Source organism: Nannospalax galili, unplaced genomic scaffold (assembly GCF_000622305.1).
Source record: "Nannospalax galili isolate Female #2095 unplaced genomic scaffold, S.galili_v1.0 scaffold191, whole genome shotgun sequence".
NCBI lineage: Eukaryota > Metazoa > Chordata > Mammalia > Rodentia > Spalacidae > Nannospalax > Nannospalax galili.
The window spans coordinates 919,531-942,627 of NW_008331484.1; the positions used below are offsets into that span (position 1 = coordinate 919,531).

A 23,097-nucleotide genomic window follows, 5' to 3' on the forward strand; every position below is an offset into this window, starting at 1 on the left:
AGAAGTTGAGGTTACAAGTTAAATTTCTTTTAAATTTTATTTGTATTTTTATGTGTATGAGAGCTTTGCTGGCATGACTGTAAGTGCACCATGTGTGTGCAGTGCCCCAGGAGGCAGAGGAGGGATTCCCTGGAACTGGAGTTATGGACAGTTGTTAGCCTCCATGTTGGTGCTGGGAACTGAACCTAGGTCCTCTGTAAAAGCAGCCAGTGCTCTTAACTGCTGAACCATCACTCTAGTACATTAAACCTTTTTTTACGTTCAAAATAATTTTATTAAAAAAAGAAAAACAATTTTTTTTAAAACCAATACAAACCCTGCCTTTCTTTTTAAATAACATGGGATGAAGCAGGTTGATTTCTACCCTATTGTACGTGGTCCAGCCTGGTTATGAATCAGGAGGCTCCTGGGACTGGGGTTCCTGCCAAGGAAGCCGGGCTCAGCCAGCTATTACCCCTATTACCTCAGGAGGTGGAGCCTGGGTTTCCAGAGCAACCAGGCAGCCCACCCATCACCCTTTGACAGACCCAGCTTTATCTACCGTGAGGTCCTTGTGGTGACAAGGGCAGTGGGAACTGGAGGCAGAACTGTGTGAGCAATCACACTCCTCGAAACAGTCTCATTTAAGGCCTTTGGAAGAGATAAATTAATTCAGGAAGATCCACCTTCACGGAAGGCTGAGGTAACCAGACACGCACACATGCTCAACAGTCTGGGCAACCCTAAAATGGGGGGAAAGGAGCCCACAGTTTAGAGCCTCCACATATACACACAGAAGTCACTTCCAAGGACCCAGCCCACCGAGGCTGAGGTGGGGTTTTAGGACCCCAGGATGATTTCCATGATATGGTCCAATTCATTCTATTCCCAGAACCCTGGGACACAGAAGAGGCTGTGAGGAGGCTCTTGGGATACCAGGGCATATTCCCTTTCCACTGCAGATGTGTCAATGTCTAGAAAGAGTCCCCCAAGGTACCGTGAGCTCAGAGCTTCTAAGAAGACAGGATCGGCTTGGGGCATCACTTCATCCTGGAGACCTGGGGAAGCCACTGGATTCGGAGGTGGCTCTCTCTCATCCAGGGATGTATCGAGGTCCCTGAGGATAGAGCCGATGGTGGCAGACAGGGAGAAATCTTCTTCGCCCAGGAAGAGCGGTTCCAAGGGCGGGGCAGGTGTTGAATCCAGACGAACAGGAGCCTGGAGCTGCTGCAGTATATTGTGGATAAGGACATGCCTGCGGAGGCCAAGGCTGCGCTGGGCTTTGTCCAGAGAGATTCCGAGCAGGGTTTGCTGATAAGCTTCGAAGACTTGCAGGGTTCCACCCCGCGTTTTCATCTTCCTCTTCCTCCTCTTCCAAATTGGAGTGCTTCCTCTTCAAGCCTACCATGTCCTTGGCTCCCCAGGTTCGTTATGACCACCTCCTGGAATGCCTGTAGCACCTCAACCCACAAACACTGGCCTCAGGACCTCACTCACTTTCCCCGGGGCCCCGTGTCTAGCCTGGAGCCACCTGGCTCTCAAACCTTTATTTTTTATTTTTTAATTTTTATGAATGTATGCAAGCTCACGTGTGTGTGTGTGTGTGTGTGTGTGTGTGGTCTGCATGAGTGAATGCCACTTGCATGGCAGAGGCTAGAAGAGGGTGTTGAATCCCTTGTAGCAGGAGTTCTAGGAGTCTGTGAGCTGCCTGATGTAGGTTCTGGGAACTAAACTCTGGTTCTCTGGAAGAACAGTAAGTTCTCATAACCACTGAGTCATTTCTCAAGTTTGAATTTCTTTTAAAATTATAACTAATGATGTAAGGGATGACTAGCTGAGTTATTAACTAGGGTTTCTTAGTAAGTTAATCGTGCTCTTTGTACAAATAGATACAGAAGTTCCAAGATAGTATTCACTAATAATATATCGGTTAAAGTTATTTACCCTCTACTTTTTACTCAGGCTGCCATCTCTATGCTGTATGTTGGCAGCATATTTTCAGACCTGATTTTTACAACTGTTCATTTAAGCCGTATTTTTTTATATTTTATTATTTTTATGTGTATGAGTGTATTGCCTGTGTGTAAGTGCACCTGTGTTGGACAAATGCCCAAGGAGGTCAGAAGAGAGTGTTGGGATTCCCCTGGAACTGGACTTACAGATGGTTATTGCCACTATTTGGGTGCTGGGAATGGAACCCGGGTCCTCTGCAAGAGCAGCCAGTGCTCTTAACTGCTGAGCCATCTCTCCAGTCCCTTGAATCATAGTTTAAATTTAAAATTTCTGCCTCCTTTAAATAACTCATGGATGTAACTGATGTACTATGTGAATTAGATGATGTAATGGGATAATCTTCATTGTCATCTTGACCGGATTAAGAATCACCATGGAAACATATCTCTTGGTATATCTATGAGCATTTTTCTAGAAACGTTTGAAAAGACCCATCTTGAATGTAGGTTACACTGGCTGGAATCCTGGACTAAATAAAAAGGAGAAAGTGAGCTGAGCACCAGCATCATCTCGTTTCCTGACTGTGATCATCCTCCTCATGCTCCTGCCACCATGCCTTCCCTGTCATGATATGCCGCATTACTATGCCAACCTTACAATTACCTGAATAAAGTAGCCTGACTCTTAAATTCAGTTTTTAAGAGTGGCCCAGACTTGGAGGACAACCATTCCCCCAGATGTCTCAAAGAACTATGCTCTGGAACTGTGTTCTAGAGGTGTCCTTGAGTCAGGCTTCACTCATGATTTTATTCAAAATGGTTTCTTCAGCTTCAACTGGGTGGGTATAGGCTAGAATATACACTTATCAGACAATCATTGTTTAAATTTTTGGATTTATTTATATGTATATGCGTGTTTTGCCTGCATGCATGTAAGTTCACCCATGTTGTGCAAAGCCCATGCAGAGTCCCTGGAACTGGAGTTAGGGATGGTTGTTAGCCACCATGTGGGTGCTGAGAATCAAACCCAGGTCCTCTAGAAGAGCAGCCAGTGTTCTTAACCAGAGTCCTCTCTCCAGCCCTGTTACCAGATAATTTTGCCTTTTTATCCCTAGTTCTAGAATATCTCATACGTACAATGTCAAATACCCTTTCTCAGTCTTCATGTTTTCAATGAAGAAGGGCATGCTGTATTTCAGTGCTTTGATATGTTAATACTCACGAATACTCACATTCATTTTTTTTTTTTTTTTTTTTTTTTGGTGGAGTCCTAGGAAACAAGATCAGACCTGTGCCCAGGTCACAAGAGCACATGGTTCAGTGAGTTTGCCAAGATTAATTAAAAGTCATTAGTCCAGATTATGTTCATTTTCTAAAGGTCATTCCTATAGTGATCGACTGTAGCCTCAAATGGTGAGCCAAAATAGTCTTCCTTACACTGCTTTTGTCGGGTAATTTGTCACTGCAAGGAGGAAAGTAATTGATACAGATATCCTCTGGAAAATTATACCATTGAGTTTCAAATCACATGGGGAGGTGGAAGCCCTATGGGTCTAAATTCTACACAAGTCCTCTATATTACTAGGAAGGCCAGCTAGATATCCTTTGAGAAACTTTGGGAAGTTCATTTAGATTGGTAAATTCACTGCAATACAGGCTCTGAATCTTTGTGGGCTCAGAATTTGGACTTTCTGTTAGAATATTGAAGGTAAATTCTTCTCTTAGGCAGCAGACACATATTATCCAAGTTTACAAAGACTAAGTATCATTTTATAAATTTACAATGGGCAATACAAATTTCATTTTAAATGTGCTTGCATTAACAGAATCAGTGCATTTATTCTTTAAAGACAAACTAGATGGGAATCAAAAAACATGAACAAGCCAGGCATGGTGGCGCTAGCCTTTAATCCCAGCACTTGGGAAGCACAGACAGGTGGAGCTTTGTGAGATTAAGGTAAGCCTGGTCTACATAGCCAGTTCCAGGCTAGCTGGGGCTACAGGGAGACCCTGTTCTAACAAACAACAAACAATCAAAAACAAGAAAAATAATCATTTATCATTAAACACTTTTGGGAGAGCTGAGGGTGCAGACTCAGGAGTAGTTTGATCCCCATCTCCAGGAAAACAAAACCCAAACCAAGAAAATGAAATTCTGGGGTCAGTATTCAGTCAGAGCAAAGGAAATGGTGAACTTAAGAAATGACTTGTCTTGTGGTCTAGAGTGTCTTGAGTTTGTAGCCCAAGGTCTTATCTCTATTGTAATAAGTCTTGGGTATTAATATAGGTACTTATAGGACATGCAGCTTAATCTGTAGTGGGAGACTTAGGCATGAGTCAGAATTAGATGGGTTAAGGGAGAAAGAGGGTAGGGAACAATATAGGCATGTGGGAATAGCATATATAGTAGTTCAGAAGCAAGAGAGACTATGATGAGTCCAGAAAATTACCTCAAGAATCACAGTAAGGAGTTTAGGTATTTGCCCTCAACATGGGGAACAAATGAGATATTCTAAATAGAGGAGCCACATGAGCAGATTTGTGTTTTGGAAGATAATTCCAACTGGAATGTGGATAACGAATCAAAGGAATACAAGGTGAAAACAAACTGAAAGGACTTGCTGACCCAGGTAGAAGTGAGACAGTACACAATGGGTGAAGTGAGCTAGAATTCACAGGACTAGCTCAGTTAATTGGAACGAGACAGAAATCAGGAAACAGGCAAGAATAATACTCAGATTTCTGGCTGGGGTTATGGTGGTAGTCATAACTGGAGATCTTCAAATAAGGATCCTTTGACTTCCTCCTTTCCTATTTGTAACCCTTTATCACCTCTTGTCTTACTGCTGTAGCTAGGACTTTAAGCATTATATTGAATGGGAGAGGAGAGAGTGGCATCTTGGTTCCTGATTTTAGTGGAAATCGAGTTTTTCATTGTTTAGCTTGGTACTGGCTGTGGGCTTGTTATATATTGCCTTTATGTTGAAAACTGTACCCTGCATCCCCAGTTTCTGTAGGACTTCTATCATGAAGTGATGTACCAAAAGCAATCTGCAGATTCAATGCATTCCTCATCAAAATTCTAATAAAATTCTTCACAAAATTTTTTAAAATCTTAAAATTCATATGGAAACACAAAAGACCAAAGATGGCCAAAATAGTCTTGAACAATGAAAACACTGCTGGAGGTATCACCACTCCAGTTGTTAAGTTATACTATACAGAGATAGAGTGATAAAATAGCATGGTACTGGCACAAAATCGCTCCTCATCAATGGACTAGAATTGACTCAGGGACAAGCCCATACTCCTACAGCCATCTGAATTTTTAATTACAGAAGTTCAAAATACATATTGGAGTAGAGACAGCATCTTCATCAAATGGTGCTTAACAGACTAGATACTAGATGCAGAAGAATGAAACTAGATCCTTACCTCACCCTGTACAAAACTCAACTCCAAATGGATCAAGGTCTTCAACATAAGACCTGATGCTCTGAATTTGTTAAAGGAGAAAATAGGAAATAAGATTGAACTTATAGGCACAGGAAAGGTTTTTTTGAATAGGGCTCTAGTAGTATAGAAATTTAAGACCAACAACTGATAGATGGGACCTCATGAAACAAAAAGCTTCTGCACAGCAAAAGATACTATCATTCAAGTGAAGAGGCAGCTTACAGAATGGGAAAAAATCTAATAGCTATACATCTGACAGAGGTCAGTGTCTAGAATACACAAAGAACTAAAAAACAAAACAAAACAAAAACCCTAAACACTAAGAAAACCAACAACCCAATTTAAAAAATGGGACCATGGAATTAAACTGAGTTCTCAAAAGAAGAAAGACAAATGGCTGAGAAATAGTTTTAAGCCATAAGGGAAATGCAAACTAAAACTACTTTGATATTTCATCTTATCCCAGTCAGAACTGCTAAGATAAAAACAAAAAACAAATGACAACAAATGCTGGCATATATATGGGAAAAGGGGAACACTTATTCACTGTTGATGGGAGTGAAAACTGGTGCAGGCACTATGGAAATCAGTGTAGAAGTTACTCAAAGACAAAATAGATCTACCATATAATCCAACTGTACCACTCGGGCATATATTCAGAGGTCTCTCTAATTCCTACGACAGAGATATCTGTTCATCCACGTTCATTGCTGCTCTATTTACAGTAGCCAGGAAATAGAAACAGCCGAGATGTCCATCAACTGGTGAATGGATAATGAAAGTGTGGTACACATAAACAATGACATTTTATTCAGCTGTAAAGAAAAATGAAATTATGAAATTTGCAGATAAATGAATGGAGCTGGAAATGATCATTCTGGATGAAGTAACCTATATCCCAAAAGAAAAATGCCTCATGTTCTCTCTCATAAGTGGAAGCTAACTATAAATCTTTAGATATGTTTCAATTGATATATGTGTGTGTGTGTGTGTGTGTGTGTGTGTGCATTTCAGAGTTCATTAAAGAAACAGAACAGATAGAACCAATACACACACACGTGTGCACATACACACACACACACACACACACACAATTTATTAGGTTGTGGTGGTTTGAATGAGAAATGTCCCCCATAGGCTCATGAATCTGAACACTTGGGTATCTGAACATTTGGTACCCAGCTGGTGGCAATGTTTGTGGGAAGTTATGGAACTTTAGGATATGGAGCTTTGCTGGAGGAAGAACATCACTGGGGGTGGGCTCTGAAAGTTTGTATTTTGCCCTACTTCTAGTTTTCTGTTTCCTGGTGTACCAACAAAATGTGGTCACCCACCTACCTGTTCCAGTGCCTGCAGCCATGCCATCTCACTATTATGAACTCTAACCCTCTGGAACTGGAAGTCAAGAGACAGTCTTTCTTTTATAAATTATTTTTAGTCATCACATTTTATCACAGTAACAAAAACTAACTCATACAATTGGCTTATATGAAATGGTTTGGGTAGTCCAACAACAGCTGCCTCAGACTGGAGAGGCCGAGAATATGGTGGCTGCTCAGTTCACAAGGCTGGATGTCTCAGCAATCTCAATCTGGTGCTGAAGGCGTGGAAGATTCCTGGAGAGCTGCTGGTCTTCTTCAGTCTACACTGGAAGCCCAAAGAAGTTGGTTCTAAGATCAGCAAAAGAATATTGTACTGGGGCTGGAGAGACGGCTCAGCTGTTAAGAGCACTGGTTGCTCTTGCAGAAGATTGAGGTTTGAAACCCAGCACTTACATGGCAACTAAGAACTTTCCTAAGTCCAGTTGCAGGGGATCCAATGCCTTTTTTAAAAAGTATATTTTTACTTTATTATTTTTATTTTATGTGTATGTGTGTATTGCTTGAATGTATGTAAGTATTGTGCAATGTCCACAGAAGACAGGATGGAATCCCATCCCTTGGACCTGGAGTTATGGATGGCTGTTAGTTGCTATGTGGGTGCTGGGATTTGAACCTGGGTCTTCTGCAATAACAGTGAGTGCTCTTAACTGCTGAGCCATCTCTCCAGCCTCCAATGCCCTCTTCTGGCCTCCATGGGCATTGCATGACATGGGTGCACTTACATACATGCAGGTAATACATTCGTACACATAAAATTTTTTAAAAAAGAATACTGCACCACAAGATAGATGCACTTATGAGCAAGAGTGAAGGCAATCAGGCAAAGCAAAGGTTTCCTTCCTTCATGCCTTTTTTTCTGGGCTACCACCAGATGGTGCCTCCCACATTTAGGTGGGTTTTCATGTTTCAAACAATTTGAGAAAATCCCTCACAGGAGTACTCAGTTGGCTTGGGTTTTAGTTGATTCTAAATCCAGTCAAACTGACAACCAAGATTAGCCTTCACACCACAGAAGTCAGGAAACTAGTAAGAGACTGTAGACGAGAGTGCTTTCAAGGGAGAGGGGATAGAATACAAGTGGTTTAAAGGGGAAAGGATGAATAATGGAGCAAGAAGAGTTAAGTGGGGTGGGAGATGGGAGGTTAGAGAAGGGAGTATGGGGAGGGATAATGAACATAAAAGACCTTTGAAAAAGTCATATGAAACCTACTACTGTAAAACCCTTCTAAAATAAATACATATATAAAGAGTTTAATTAGAGTTACTGTAGTAATAAATAATGTAAATAGTAAATAATGGGGGGACAATGTCTCTTTCAGACACCATAGGCTATCAAATAAAAAGCTTGATACTAGGTACAGGTTACCTTTTTTTTCAAGTTGTTGGTCAATGGGGACTCATAGACCTCCAAGCATTACAAGGTAATGCAACTGCTCTTGATATCTCTCCAGAACTTCATGATAAGACCCTATAACTGAAGACACCAAATATTTGAGTCACAGGACATAGAGAAATCAAGTTGGTACAAGAAGCTTCATCTCTACTGGCTAGCTTTCGTAGTGCTGGAAGGTGTTATATACAACATTGGGGGAGTAATCAACAGTCTTACTCAGCTGTGAACCCTGCAAGCTACAATAATGAGCGGCCTAACAAGACATGCTCACTGGTGTAACAGTGGCACAAAAGTTATGGGAGTAACTATTTTCTAGTTGGTTTTAAGGACTATTCCACAAGATGGAACTCAAGGCTGCCACCACTAATAGGGCCAAGAACCCATGGCTAGGGTAGGTTATAGGCCTTAGAGGAAAACCATCGAATATTCTGCTATCTGAAAATAGTACTAAACTACTCCATAAGAACTCTGCTTTGTACCCATAGATTAGTGCATTCTTAATCCTCCTCAGAAAAGCTTCTTTTTGAGTAGATGGTGATTAACCCAGAGACCCACAACTGCAGAGAACATGACTGCTGAATGCTCAGCCCTAAATAGGATATTCATATCACACTTCCTGCTCCCAAGGCTCAGAGATCATTGTGTAAGTGGGCAGAGGGGGAAGACTGTAAGAGTCAGAGGTAGCAGATGACACCAGCAAAAACGGTATTTTATGGACAAGAGGACAAGTGCATACAAAAACTCAGTATTTTTGACAGCATGCACAAGACTTGCACAAGATCAAGCCAGACAAAATCCCAGCACAGATTTGGGAGGGCATCATGAAGTCCCACCCCTAGCTGAGGAGCTTCTGACAACTGATGACTGCTAGGAGAGGGAGAAGTCAGTTTTTTTCAGGGATGCAATTCTTGAGAGGCTATCATGATCCAGTACATGGCTCTACACTCATGTACATACTGGTAACACTAATTGGACTCAGTGGGTTAAAACAAACAAACAAACAAACAAACAAACAAACAAACAAAAACCAACAACAGTAAAGGACAGAAGTGCAGAACATGGACATGATGCATTACTTTTTCTGTTGCTGGGATAACATACCCTGATACAAGCAACTTAATGGAGAAAGGGTTTATTTTGGCTCAGTTAGAGCAGGCAGCCCATCATAGTGGGGACGGCATGCTGGCAGAAGTGTGAGCCTGCAAGTTAGTCAGGAAGCAAAGAGCAATGAATGCTCATATTCAGCTTTCTCCTTTTGATTCAGTCCAGGGCCCTGGCCCATGGTTGGTGTCACCCACAGCTAAGATGGGTCTTCCTACCTCAGTTAACCTAATCTAGATAATCCTTAATAGACCTATCCAGAGGCTAACCTAATCTTTAGATAATCCCTCATAGGCATGCCCTGAGGCTTATGTCCTAAGTAACTGTAGATCCCCTTAAATTGACAAATTGACCATCACAGATGATTTCAATTTAGATTTTAGATATTTAAAATATTTTGCTTCTAAACTGTGTGTGTGTGTGGGGGGGTGTATGTATGGGGGTATGTGCAGGTACCCTCAGAAGCCATTAGAGGAAGCTGGATCCCCCAGAAGACTATGAAGAACTTGATATGGGTGCAGTGAACCAAACTTGAGTTCTCTGGAAGAGGCAGTATAAACTCTTAACCACTCAGCTATCTCTCTAGTCCCTAGAGTTTATACATTTTAAATTAAATCTCAGGATTCTTTAAGATGCCCAAATGAAATTGTTCAATAAGCTGCTGAACATCCAGGTTTCATATTCACAAAGATATCTAGACAGGACAGGAATCACTAGTACATTTATTTGTAACATGTTAGAAACAACAGAATGTGTTGGATAGCTTCTGTTATCAAGTTGACAAACCAGGAAAGAAGGAATCTCAGTTGGGGGATTTCTTCTATTGGGTTGGCTTGTAGATATGTTTGGGAGACATTTTCTTGATTGTTGAGTGATATAGGAGGGCTCAGGCCACCGTGGGTGGTGTAATCCCTGAGCTTGAGTTGTATAAGAAAACAGGCTGAACAGGCCAGGGGAACAAGCCAGTAAGCAGCATTCCTCCTTGGTCTCTACTTGAACTTCTTCCTCTAGGTTCCTGCCCTGGTTTCCCTCAATGAGACTGTACTGTAAGCAGAAATAAACCTGTTCCTCCCCAAGTTGGTTTTAGTCAGTGTTTTATCACAGCAATAGAAAGCTAACTAGAACAGCTGATAACCCAATTGAGACTGTATGAGAGTGGATGATTTTGGTCCTGTATTGTCTAGGTGTAATTCACCTTGCTTGGCCAAAATTATGAAAATCAACCAACAGTAATACCTGTTACTCTTCTGTGTGTACCCTGGTAGTCTCTTCAAAGTTGAGCAGAGCCAGGATCTGGTGTGAAGCTCCACAAGGGCAGCTGTGACAATTTCAATCCTCACTTTATTAAAGCTCTATGAATACTCGTGCTGAGTTTATTCAACTAGCCTCTGTGGCAGCAGCTGGTAGACCAAAACTGGGGAAATTATGGATAGAAACTGTTGCCATGGATCTGACACAAGATTCTGCCCATATACCATATAATATAATGGAGCTATGAAGTAGATGTAGACTTGTAAACTTTCTACATTATTGAGAATGAGGTCTATAGGCAACAACAGTTACTGCCTATATTGATAGAAATATGTGTTTAGACAGAGTAATAATTTTAGCTTTTTAATAATGTGTCAAGCTTAGTAAGAAATACACATATCAGTGGAGTTTTTTAATAGATTTTTTTTCTTTTACTTTTTTCCAACAAGGTCTCACTATGTAGCCCTTAAAATGGCTGGGATTATAGGTTTGTACTACCCATTTGACTTTCAACTGTCTTGATGGAAATAAGCAGGCCAGGGAAATTACTACAGTAAGAAAAGAGAGGCCAACTATTGGAGGTCTTGGTGGGTGTCAAAGAAGGAATGGTTTGGGGAATGCTTATGTAAGAAAGGTGAATGGACAGGAATTAGTGGTCACAGGGTAAGCAGAATTTATGTGTGTGATTAGTGAAGGGTATTCTTACCTGTTTTTGTCTCAACCACTGCTTATTTTCATTTGAAACAACTGAATTTTCTACTATATTTTTCAAGTGATGGAATTACAAATTACAGGGGAGCACAAAGGTTTCTGAATGACCTATCTAACTAAACACTAGATGCAAGCCTACTATATTAACCAAAGATTCCACCTTAGAGTTCTAGGAAAAGACATGGACTATATGTACTCCTTAGCAGTTTTAACCTAATTTTTGAAAAACACAGAAAGTCACTTTCACTACCCTACAACACTGGGAATGTTATTCATACTGTCTGAAATTAAATTCCTTGTGGCTAAAAAGATGGAAGTATGTTTTGCCAGTGCATTATCAATAGTGATTTATAATGTAGTAATTGTATGCATGGTTATTCTGACGCACTATAAAGACCAACATGTGGTAAAAAAACAAAAGGAGATAGAAACACAGATTATACTGTTTTACACTTTACCAAATACTTTCTGTCATTAATATTTGAAAACAACAGTTTCCTGCATTTTTTGGATTGATCTGGACTTAATTTACAATGAGTTCTCTGGGTATTGCTTGGTAGACTCAAGGTTTGTATGTCCCCCCTGCGAGCCCACCAAGGACAAGGTTAATTCTATTATGCCCCCACCTTCCCTATTTAAGTAATATTAGATATTTTCATCCAGGTTCAAAGCTGAGCCCCTTGGCTAGTGAGTACTGGCAGACACAGGAATTTGGTTTTCAACTTTAAATAATCATATTGCGCCTGGAGGCCAGTTCCAAGTCTAAGTCTTCTTTTGGCACCAAGCTTATGCACAACATCTTTTTTCTTTCTTTCTTTTGGTCTCACTATGTATCCTGGCTGGCTTGTAACTCACTATGTAGACCAGGTTGGCCTCAAACTTACAGATCTGCCTGCCACTGCCTCTGCTGGGATTAAAAGCCTGCGCCACCACATCAGACAACCCCAATTTTTTCTTAATGCGTAAAAACACAGGCATTAGGGGCTGGAGAGACGGCTCAGGGGTTAAGAACACTGGCTGTTCTTGCAGAAGACCCCGGTTCAAATCCCAGTACCCACATGACAGCTAACAACTGTCCATTAAACTGCAGTCCCAGGGGATCCGACAGCCTCTTCTGTCTTCCGTGGGCATTACACGACACGGGTGCACTTACCTATGTGCAGACAATACAGACATACAAATAAAAAAATAAATAAAATATTTTAAAAAAACACAGGCATTAATGAGTTACTTTTCATATGTATTATCACAATAGGATCTAAAATTCGTTAGAAAGTAGCTAACGACATGAACCAAGAGTTAGGGCCCCCCAGGGTAACTCCTAAATTGTCCAGCTAACTCAAACTCAGCTTCCTCCCCAAGGCCCTCTGGTACTTTCCTGTGGCTGCAATCAGAAGCAGGAAGGCGGAGGGAAACCTGGGATTGGAAAAGCAGAGGGAAGCCCAACACAGTGAAGCAGGCCTCCGTCTCTCTTGTCCGCATGGGGCCGGGACTAAGTCTAATCAGCCTTTCTAGCGTAGACAGGGCTCCAGCTCCGGGGTCCCGCAGAGTCCTGAAGGGACACGCAGGGGAAAGGGCGCTCTCATAGATTTCTGCGACAGCCCGGAGTGCGACCGAAGGTAGCGCGGGGGCCCTCTCCCACGGCCAGGACAGGGACCCCACCCCCAAAGTCGACCGCAGGGGTCTGCACTCCACCTCCCCAAGCCTCGCGGTCGGAGCGGGCGCCGCCTTCTGACGGAGCTCCAGCGTGCGCTCCGCAGTCCTGGTGTCCCCAGGCTCGCCGGAAGCAACCTAAGCGCCAGCGTCTGGCCGCCTGTCCGTCACGGGGCCGCCCACGCTCTTGCCGCTTCCGATTGGTCTCAGGCTCCGGCCGGCCCTCCTCCGGCCCCGCCCTTCCCCACTGACCGACCGGCCAGGGAGGCGGAGTGACAGCGACTCTGCCCCTCGCGCCCGGGGCGGGCCCGCCCAGCTGTCAGTTACGGGGGTGGCCCGGCGGGCGGGCGGGCGCGCGGGCGCTCGCAGGCTCCTCTTGGTTGCTGGCTCACGCTCGCGGTCTCTCGCCGCCTGTGGGAAGTTGGGTCGCCCTCGCGGCTGCCGTCACTGCCTCGCCCCGGACCTCCTCCCAGCCCTCAAGCCCTCGTCCAGAGAAGCCCGCATAGGGCGCCCAGAGTCCTCGCGGCGGTGCCGGCTGCTGGCCAAGCCATGTTCAGGAGGATTTTGCAGAGGGTAAGAGTGAAACCGTCCTTCCGGCAGCACGTGAGCGCGAGCGCCAGCCGGGCCGAGGGGAGCCGGGCCGCGAGGAGCCGAGGCGGGCGCGGGCTCCTCGCTCCGCTAGGCCCCGCAGCCCACGGGCGCCGAGGCCTGCTCGTCCTGCTCGGGGTCGGCCCGCGGGTTGGGTGGGGCGCAGGCCGGAGCGGGGAGGCCGTGGCCGACTCCCGCGCGGGGCTGTCACTATGGGCCGGAGGGTGTGGCGCGGGCGCGTCCCTCTGGGATCCCAGCCCCAGAGTGGGACGGACGGGTAGGACGCCGGGTGGGCGGCTGCGGCGGCTGGTGTCCCTTCCTGGCCCAGCCTGCCTCCACTTCCCCACTACACGCACCTGCCGCGCCGCTTCGCCGCCTTTCTCTTTTGGACCCCGCTGGAGGGTAACGCGAGACCCGGCCTAGTGTGGGCCCAGTCGTGGGATTGACACTGGCAAAGTCAGCGGAGAAGGAAGATATTACTCACTGTTGGAAACTTTTTAAAATTAAAAATACATTTCCCCCTCCAAGCCTCAGAACCTTATTTTAGCCATCCAAGAATAAACGTATCAAATGGTATACACTTCCATTTAGTTTCTCCCAGGGCCGTCTCGATTTGAAATCTGGAAAACCTTGAGGATGAAAAGACCATTGGAAAGCTGTAGGTTGGTTTGTTTAGGTACCAGTTCCTAGAATAACATCATTAAAATCTGTTCTAATGAGTTGCCTACTCGGTTTGTTTTGGATAGCTTCCTTTCTGTTGAGACTGGAAAGGTGTAAAGAAGTGTTTTGATTGAAAATGAGGTGCCTTATCCATTAAGAGTTGACCAGAGAGTAGATAATTAGTTCAAAGGACAGGAACTTAGTGAATTTGTAGTATTTAGTCAAGAAATGTGCCAGAGAGTTGAGTCATTCAGTATGAAGGAAGGGAGTATTCCTGCTTTTGCATGGGTTTCATAAAATGTTGAAGTCATGTGAAACTTGGTCATAGATCAGGGGAGAAATAGTTAACGTCTGATGCTGACCCTCTGTATTGACTTTTTTGCTGTTTTTGCCAGTTTTTCGAAATTTTGATACCAGTGATTTGGCAGCAAGCAGGGCATGTCCTTTACTCTCCCCATCAGTTGCTCAGTGTTCAGGACTAAGACATCTGTGTCTGATTTACTTGCAGCACTGAAGAGATTTTTCTTTTATCACGGAGGACTAATTACCTCATGCCTCAGATTGGGTTTCTGTCATAGTTATGCAAGTGAAAATTAATTTGCCTGTAGTTTGTGGTAAAGTTTATAAACCAAGTGTTTTTTGATTTCAGAGTTGCTTCTGGTATCTAGTTTGGTTTTTAAGAAATACAGGAAGCTTTCTAGGACTCTTAATGTAGCTAGGCACTGAGTGTATGATCATTTTTAGTGTTGATGTGTACCTACCAGCTGCTTAAGAAGTTTCAGTTCAAACTAAAAAATTGGAATTTATTGTAATTATTGCTGGGGTATACTATCAAATCATGTTTGAGTAAATAATTTGGTAGCCAGGCTTCCCAGCCTTGGAACTACTGACGTTGTGCTCAGATAACTTTTGTTGTGGGGGTGGCCTAGTGCATTGTAGGGTTGCTAGCATCACCCCTGGCTTCTATTCAGATGATAGTCACATTCCCTCCTGTGTCGTCCCTTCCCACTTTTCGACAACCAAATATTTTTCCATACTTTACCAAATGTCCTTTAGGGATAAAATTGTTTGTTGTTGAGAACCACTTGTGTTAAAGTGGTTAAATGTATGCATTGTTTGATAGAAAAATATGAAGTGTTTCTCACATCTAACTTTCCTTTGTACAAGCCATTCATACTGAGTTTCAGTAAACATCAGATATTGTGCTAGAAGCCAGGAAGTAGTTTAATAAGATGTGGGTCCTCCTTTCAGAACTCACAACCTGATTGAGGAGGTGAACATTAAAAAGTAATTACAGTGCTGCGGTGAAAGAGAATGAAAAGTGCCCTAGGAGACACTCTGGGGGAGGGCTTTGGGGCAGTCAGGATTAGCTTCAGGAAAGAGGGTATATTTATAGCTTGAGAGGGAAGGGCATGTCAGGCTGAGGGAACAGCCAGTGCAAAAGTATGGAATCATCAAAGGAGCAAGTGGACTTAGGGGGAAGTGAACAATTAAGTTTAAGAAGTGAGGTGGTATTCAGGGATGGGTGGGAGATGAGGCTACTCTGTCAACAGTGACTAAATTATTAGAGGGCCTAGGATCCCTTTGAAAGAGTTTAGTTTTGTCTTGTAGATGAGTCTCTTTTAATGCTTGACATTTAATGGGGGCATTTTGATACATCTGAAAGAAAGCTTTTGATTTATTTTACTAGTTCAGATCCTAGAATATGTACTTTTATTAACTCTACAGGTGGTTTTTTGTTAACGAATAGAACTTGAATCTTTATGTAAAATGGCAACCCTTTTATTTACCTCCCCCTAGAGTCCTATTTCTCAGCATTGGTATTAAAATACAAGATTAAACTACAGTTACTGATTTAGAGGTTTGTTTGAATAGGTTTCCATGCTTTAAAGTTATATTTGACTATATATAACATTCTTTTTTAGATGACCTTTTACTTCAACTATGTTATAATTTTTTCTTTAGGTAACATTTTTGGAAAGAAGAAAGGGGTATTGCATATATAATCAGTTGTAACTCAGTCTTTGAATATTACTTAAAAGGTCACAGTGTACTATGCAGACATTTTCTTCTCTATTTTTCTTCCCTCTCTTTCGTAACGTACTAAAAGAAAGGTGTCACTGAGGCTTGGGAAGGTCTGGGAAACAACAGTGGTGATGAAGGAGCACAAGTATGTATACATTCAGTATTTTGCTTAATGGTACTTTGAAGGAAAACTTGAATTTAAGGTTCTCAGTGGCCAGAAAGATGATCAAATTTAGTCCCTTAGGCAGTTTCCACACTTTGCAGGACCATTTCTTTCTTAAAAAACATAATATGATTTAATAATAGAGTATTAGAGTTTTCTTTTGCTGACAAACATAAAAATATTGCTAAAGAAAGGATGGATTTAATCCGGAATGACAGAAATGGAAGGGTTTTTATGGTCATTTGGTGTATCTCTATGGTTTTACAAATTAGAAAGTGAGATACTGTAATTTATCTGAACCAGTGAAGTTAGTAGATGCCAAAGACTACTAGAGACTAATGCCAATTAAAAAATATTTTTACTTTATGTGTATATTTTTACTTTATGTGTATGAGTGTTTTGCCTATGTGTATGTGCACCATATGTGTGCCCAAAGAGGCCACAAGAGATCAGCTGATCATCTGGAATTAGACTTAGATAGAGGTGGTTGTGAACTACCTTGTAGATGGTGGATCCTCTGCAAAAGCAGCAAATGCTTTTGAAACTTTAACCCCTAGAGCCAAATTTACAAATTCCCAGTCTGGTTCCCTTTTCTTTGCACCTTATTCTCCCCTTATTGGTCAGTTAGTGTGGGTAGTACTCTGGAAAATGCAGGATAAATGTGAGACCAATTTCTGCTTCAGTGACCTTCTATGGAAGTGCTAGTAGTTGTGTACAGAGAAAAGGGTGCCTTGGAAAACATTGGCTTGAGAGGGCATATGAACTCCCACGAAAGGAAAGGAGTTATGATATAAACAAAGATTTAGAAATGGGAAAGATTGATTCGTTCATCCCTTCCCATTTTCCTTAGAATAATATCTTTTAATATAATAAGTAACAACATGTGTCATGTGCTAGATACTGGAGATGCACTTTCTATCCATACAGTCTCTGTCCATACATTGCTTAAAACCAAGTGACTTAGCGGTATATTTAAAGGAGGAAGATAACTGTGAGAGAAATTAGTAAAATGGTATGAAATCCAACATTGTGGAGCTGTTTGTCTGGCTCAGCTCTGTCCAGTGCAAACAGGAGTCATATGTGTAAGCTAAGATTGCTAGTGCTCATATTTTTAAAAAGTAAAAATGGAGCAAAAAATTGAAAACATTCCTTTAGCCTAGTATACTTAAAATATTTCTACATGTGAGCAATATAAAATTATTGAGATTTTTGCATTTCTTTTTGTACTAAGTCTTGGAAATGTGGTATGTACTTTAAGCTAATGGAACATCTCAATTTGTGCTAACCACATTTCAGTTGTTCAGCAGCGTTGGGTAGCTAGGGCCACTGTATTGAACAGAATGGGAGTTGGATGTCTGTATGCTATCATTTTAAATTTCTTACTTGGAACTAATTTCAAACTTACAAAAGTTGCAAGAATATAGTACAAAGAGCACTTCTTTATTGTCTACCCCAATTCAACTGATGTTGACATTTTACCCTACTTGCTTTAACATTTGTTTACTTCTCTTATCTCTTTTTTCTCCATTTTTTCCTATTTTTTTTGAATCATATGAGGATTACTCATGATCCATTAACTCTGAGTATGTCAATGAGTAGAAATATTTTATATAACTATGGTATAATTATCAACTCGTGATTTTACATTGATTCAATCCATTGTCCATAATCCTAGTTTTGGAGTTGATCTGGTAATGTCCTTTGTAGCATTTTCTGTATTATTGTTACTGGAACTGGAATCAGATTTCGTATTTTGATTATTTAGAAATATTTATTTACCATGTTACTTTGATCTCATTTGTTTATTTGTTTGCTTATTGTGTGTGTGCACATGTAGGTCAGAAGACAGCTTGTGGGAGTCAGTTTTCTCTTTCCACCATGTGGGTACCTAGGACAGAGCTCAGGTTGTTGGGCTTGGTGGCAAGTGCCTTTACTGGCTGAGCCATCTTGCTGGCTCTACTTTAACCTCTCTTAATCTGGAACATTTCCACAATCTTTATTTGTGACATGCTTGAAGACGACATTTTCCGCTCTATCATATTTTTTTTTGTGATGTTGTAACAGAATAATTTATAAAGAGAAATTTATTTCTGAAAGAAATCCTTACAGGTCTGGAGACTGGGAAGTCCAGAATCAAGAGACCCACATCTGGTGAGGGCTTTCATTCTGTGCTGATGGATGGTGGAAGTGGAAGAGAAAGAGTGGGAGACTGTTGTAGTAAGAGGGGGACTGTGCTTTTTCTAGCAACTCATGTTCTTGCAGTATTGTTGCAGTGGGGATTAAGTTTCTAAGTGACGTTTAGGAATACATTCAAGCCATAGTACCTTCTTTCAGATTTTTCTTTTTATTCTAAATTTTTTTTGTGTGTGTGATTTGTATGTATGAGTGTTTTGCCATTATGTATGTAAGTGTACCCATGCATGTAATGCTGGTGGAGACCAGAAAATGGTGTCAGATCCCTTGGAACTGTAGTTATGTATGATTGTTAGCTGCCACGTGAGTGCTGGGAACCAAACCTGGATCTTCTACCAGAGGAGCCCATGTTCTTAACCAGTAGAGCCATTTCTTTAGCTCAACTTTTTTCTTTTTAACTAGTATGTTTTTCATGTGTTTAAAGTATGCTTGTTCTCGGGTCTGGAGAGATGTCTCAGTGATTAAGAACACTGGTTATTCTTGCAGAAGACCCGGGTTCGAATCCCAGCACCCACATGACAAGTAACAGATGTCCGTAACTCTAGTCCCAGGGGATCCGACAGCCTCTTCTGACCTCCATGGGCACTGCACGACACGGGTGCACTTACCTACACACAGGCAATACATGCATATACATAAAATAAAAATAATAAAAAATAAAATATGAAAAAAGTATGCTTGTTCTTGGATTGAAATTTTACATTTTTGGCAAGAATACTAAGAAATGTTGTGTCTGCAGATGATCACATCTGGAGGTTCATGATATCTTTCTGTTCTTCATAGGTGATGCTGTTTTTTTTTAGAAAGAATTTATTTATTATTTGGCCTTGGTGATCTAACCCAGAGGCAAGTGTTCTGTGCTTAAGCTTCATCCCCAGCCCCAGGTTGTTTCGATTTGGATTGCCTGTCCAAGGCATTGCTTAGTTTTTCCACTATACAACACTATTTTTTACCTCTTCTTTTGCAGCCAATAGGTAGTTTGGGGGAAATACTTTAAGATTTTGCAAATGTTCTCCTCCTAATCAAAAGTCTCTCCCTAGACAGCATTGTTAATTCCTGCGTGATGTAGCCCAATATGATGGCCACGAAACAGTGGTTTTCCACTGAAGCTCTTTCCGTTTATCAGTGCTTTGGATATTCTCCTCCTTTCTGCCTCTTCTTCCTCCCCTTCCCCTCTCTCTCCATTCTCTCTCTCCCCCTCCCCCTCTTTCTCTCTCTCTCTCCAAAATGAACTATTGAACTTCATGTGATAGTAGTTTATATCTCATCCATGTACTTCATTATTTTGATACACAGATTTGCACATTTGGGGAGTCCTCAGGGTGGCTCCTGTGCCCTTTAGACATGCACAATGATTTATGTTTTTGAGTACTTGTTTACTTTCTAGAATAACAAGGTATTCCAATTTTGTCCCATACTTACCTTTCCCAGTACTGAAATTAGGCATATCTCTGAGGATACTTGGTTCTGTTTAGTGGGGAATTATTTTATAGTCCAAAGTCTTGGATTGCTTTGTGACTTGTTTTTCAGCATGCCATTTTAGCTGAAAATTTTAGCTTTACTCTATAGGAAGAAGAAACCAATACCCTATTAAACAGAAAATATATGTGAGGGGTATAGTAGGAAATTAATAATTGTTGAATGCGTTGAAAATACTGTTTTAGGAATATTAATTTGCCATTATTATATTCATATTAATGCTATAGGAGAATATATGCATAAAATAGTGATTTTTAAAAATATTTTATTTATTGTGTGTATGAGTGTATTATTTGCATGTAGGTAGGTGCACTTCTGTTGTACAATGCCCATGGAGTTCAGAAGAGAGCCTTGGATCCCCTGGAACTGGAGTTATGAATGGTGTTAGCCGCCGTGTGGGTGCTTGGACTTGAACCTGGATTCTCTGCAAACAGTCAGTGCTCTTAACTGCTGAACTATCTCTCCAGCCCCAGTTGGAGTGATTTTTAGTATTTTAGGCAATACGTATTTATAATTTGCTGTAGGATAATCACAGTGTGAGGAGAAAGGCAGTGATGAGTAGGGGAGTCCTTTTGAATGTGTCTTCCCCATCCATCTATCGACCTTTCTATATGCCACAGACCCAATGATGGGTAAAATAGACTGAACCCTTTTGGAAAGAGGAGAGGGGGATTGTTAAAGAATCACTAACTATAGTATTACATACTTGGATGAGTACAAGGTGGAAAGCTTAGAGAGCCCCAAGAGTACACATTTAGGGCACCCTGATTCAAGTGAGATGCCAGGGTAAGTATCTTAGAACACTTGAATGCTTAAGTTTCATGACGTTATTACAGTTTTTTTGAAGTGAATTTTAAAATGTCATAGCTAAGGAATTGTTTTCTTTGTAATTTGTGTGTGTGTGTGTGTGTGTGTGTGTGTGTGTGTGTGTGGTTTTGAGACAAGGTCTTGCTCAGTAGCTCAGGCAGGCCTGAGTTCTTGATCTTTCCTTAACCCCCCCTCCTCCTCTTTTTGCTTTCTTCTTATTCCTGTTCTTACTCCTCCTCTTCTTTCCCTCTTCTCTGCCTCTTCTCCTCATATTTAGAGTAAAGAGGACATTAAGATATAAGAACCAGGGCTAGAATGAAGTTTTCGCTTCTAATCCCAGTGGTCTGTATGAGTTAAAGATACAGTATGATTCATTTTTAAGAATGTGAACTCTGACCTAGGACTTTGGTGATGAATCAGGACAACAGACAATATCTCAAGTAAAATAGAAAGGTGTGTGAGGACAGGGAGAAATGATAGGAACTCTGATGCCAGCCTCCTGGGGTTGAGGTGTGTGTGTTGGTGCTTTTCTACTATGTTCAGTCTCAGACTTGGTGGCAGGCACCTTGACCCTCTGAGCCATCTCTTTGCCCCAAATGATCCATTCTCAGGTGTTTTGTTAAAACAATGGAAAATAGACTAAGACATTACTTTTTTTTTTTTTTTTTTTTTGTAGAGGAGAACTCAGATCATTGGCATTCACTTAATATACTGTTAATAACAACTATGCTTAGGCCTAGTGCTAAAAACTGTGACACTAAAAAATTGTTGTTTTTTTTTTTTTTTTTTTTTTTTTTTTTGGTTTTTTTGGAGCCAGGGTGTCCCTGTAGCCCCAGCTGTCCTGGAACTCACAGTGTAGACCAGGCTGGCCTTGAACTCACAGAGACCCACCTGCCTCTGCCTCCCGAGTGCTGGGATTAAGGCATGCACTACCATGCCTGGCTAAAATTTTTAATGGAGACAGATATTTAAGTAGTAACAAAGCGTGTAGTAAGTATTGTGATGGATACTGCAAAAAGAAGTTTGGAAGCATGAAAGGCAAAGTAATTCTGTGGTACAGATAGATTAATGTGGGACAGACAAAGGAATGGAGATTGTTGAGGCCTATGGAAACTGAAAGTGGCTCAAGCAAGGAAGGGCTGGCAAAAGCGAGGAACATTTTGAAGATGAATTAGGCAAATTCAAAAGCACGACACAGCCTAACACAGAATAGGACTATATTTCTCCATGTGATTGGGAATAGTTACATTGCATGAAGGTTTTTTAATCTTAGAGTAGGCAGACTAGGCTGTAAGGAACCATAGGAAGTTATTAAATGATCAAATTTATAACAAGAAAAACTTTCCAAAATGTTTTCCTAGCTAGTATTTATCAAAAGGAAGCCATTCATCTATCTAAAATGATTAGTGACTACTCAGTATCCATGTTAGCTATGGTGGCAAAGTACTTAGGAAAATCAGCATACAGGAGGAAGGGTTGACTTAGTCATTTCATAGGTTTAGTCCATGTCATTTGGCCCCATACTGTGGGCCTGTAGTGAGGCAGAGCAGCATGGCAAAGATGGGTTACTGGATCAGAGCTTCTTACCTCATATGCAGAAGAAAGAAAGAGACAGAGAAACAGCAATGGGCCAGGGATAAGATATACCAGTCAGAGGTACACCCCCAGCAACCTATTTCCTCTCACTAGGCTCCAGCTCCTGGCAGACTGTTCGGCTATAAGCTTATTAGTGGATTAATACATTAGAGAAGTTAATGAATGGCAGCATGATCTAATCACCTCTAAATAGCACCATCCACTGGGAACCAAGCTGTCAACACTTGAGCCGTTTTTGGAGGACACTTCCTATCAAACCATTAACAGTGCTTACAGGAGATGTCTGGACTTTTAACCTTGAATACAGGCCCTTAATAGTCTGATCCTTTTATATCACTTTGGACCTCATTTCTGCCTACCTCTTTACATGTGCTGACCTTACCATCTCTCACTAATCATGTTTCTCACAACTTAAAAAAGTAGTAAAATAATGTGCTTCTGAGTCTGAGAATAAACCATGGAACTCAAGGAATTTTTGTCTTTTTTTGGTTGTGAACTTGAGCTGTTAATGACTGTGCCAGGTCTCCAGCTCTCAAAGAATTTTTAAAAGTTCTGAGAAATAAAATTGTAAAATAGCATAGGGGTGTGGTGTACTGGATATTAAATATTCAAAACACAAGTACCTGTTGTGGTGGCTCATGCCTTTAGTCCCAGCCAGCACTTGGGAAGCAGAGGCAGGCAGGTATCTGTAAGTTGTAGGCCAGCCCA

General features: G+C 41.6%; 2 protein-coding genes and 1 long non-coding RNA gene across 4 annotated transcripts in view; 1 reads left to right on the forward strand and 2 right to left on the reverse strand.

Moving 5' to 3' along the window:
* Positions 1–861: 861 nt before the first annotated feature.
* On the reverse strand, positions 862–1,335 carry LOC103726331 (SERTA domain-containing protein 3-like). The gene has a single exon (XM_017795847.1). It carries the CDS (start codon positions 1,333–1,335, stop codon positions 862–864), a length of 474 nt encoding a protein of 157 aa, XP_017651336.1.
* A 5,498-nt stretch (positions 1,336–6,833) lies between these two features.
* On the reverse strand, positions 6,834–12,329 carry LOC103726339. 2 transcript variants are annotated; one of them, XR_003847924.1, is made up of 3 exons: positions 12,284–12,329; positions 8,136–8,243; positions 6,834–7,034 (listed from the first exon to the last, which is right to left on the reverse strand). It is a non-coding gene; the product is annotated as an uncharacterized LOC103726339 (long non-coding RNA). The 2 variants fall into 2 exon arrangements; XR_606896.3 differs by lacking the exon at positions 12,284–12,329 and adding an exon at positions 10,500–12,248.
* An 848-nt stretch (positions 12,330–13,177) lies between these two features.
* The window catches only part of Eea1 (early endosome antigen 1), a 144,688-nt gene continuing 134,768 nt past the window's right edge, over positions 13,178–23,097 (forward strand). The window contains exon 1 of the mRNA XM_008823837.3: positions 13,178–13,451. Within this exon, the coding sequence (XP_008822059.1) occupies positions 13,428–13,451 (24 nt within the window). The 5' untranslated portion in view covers positions 13,178–13,427. The remainder of the gene's footprint in view (positions 13,452–23,097) is intronic.

Excerpts from the sequence above, each read along its gene's own strand:
- LOC103726331 (XM_017795847.1), bottom strand. The coding sequence starts at position 1,335 with ATGAAAACGCGGGGTGGAACCCTGCAAGTCTTCGAAGCTTATCAGCAA.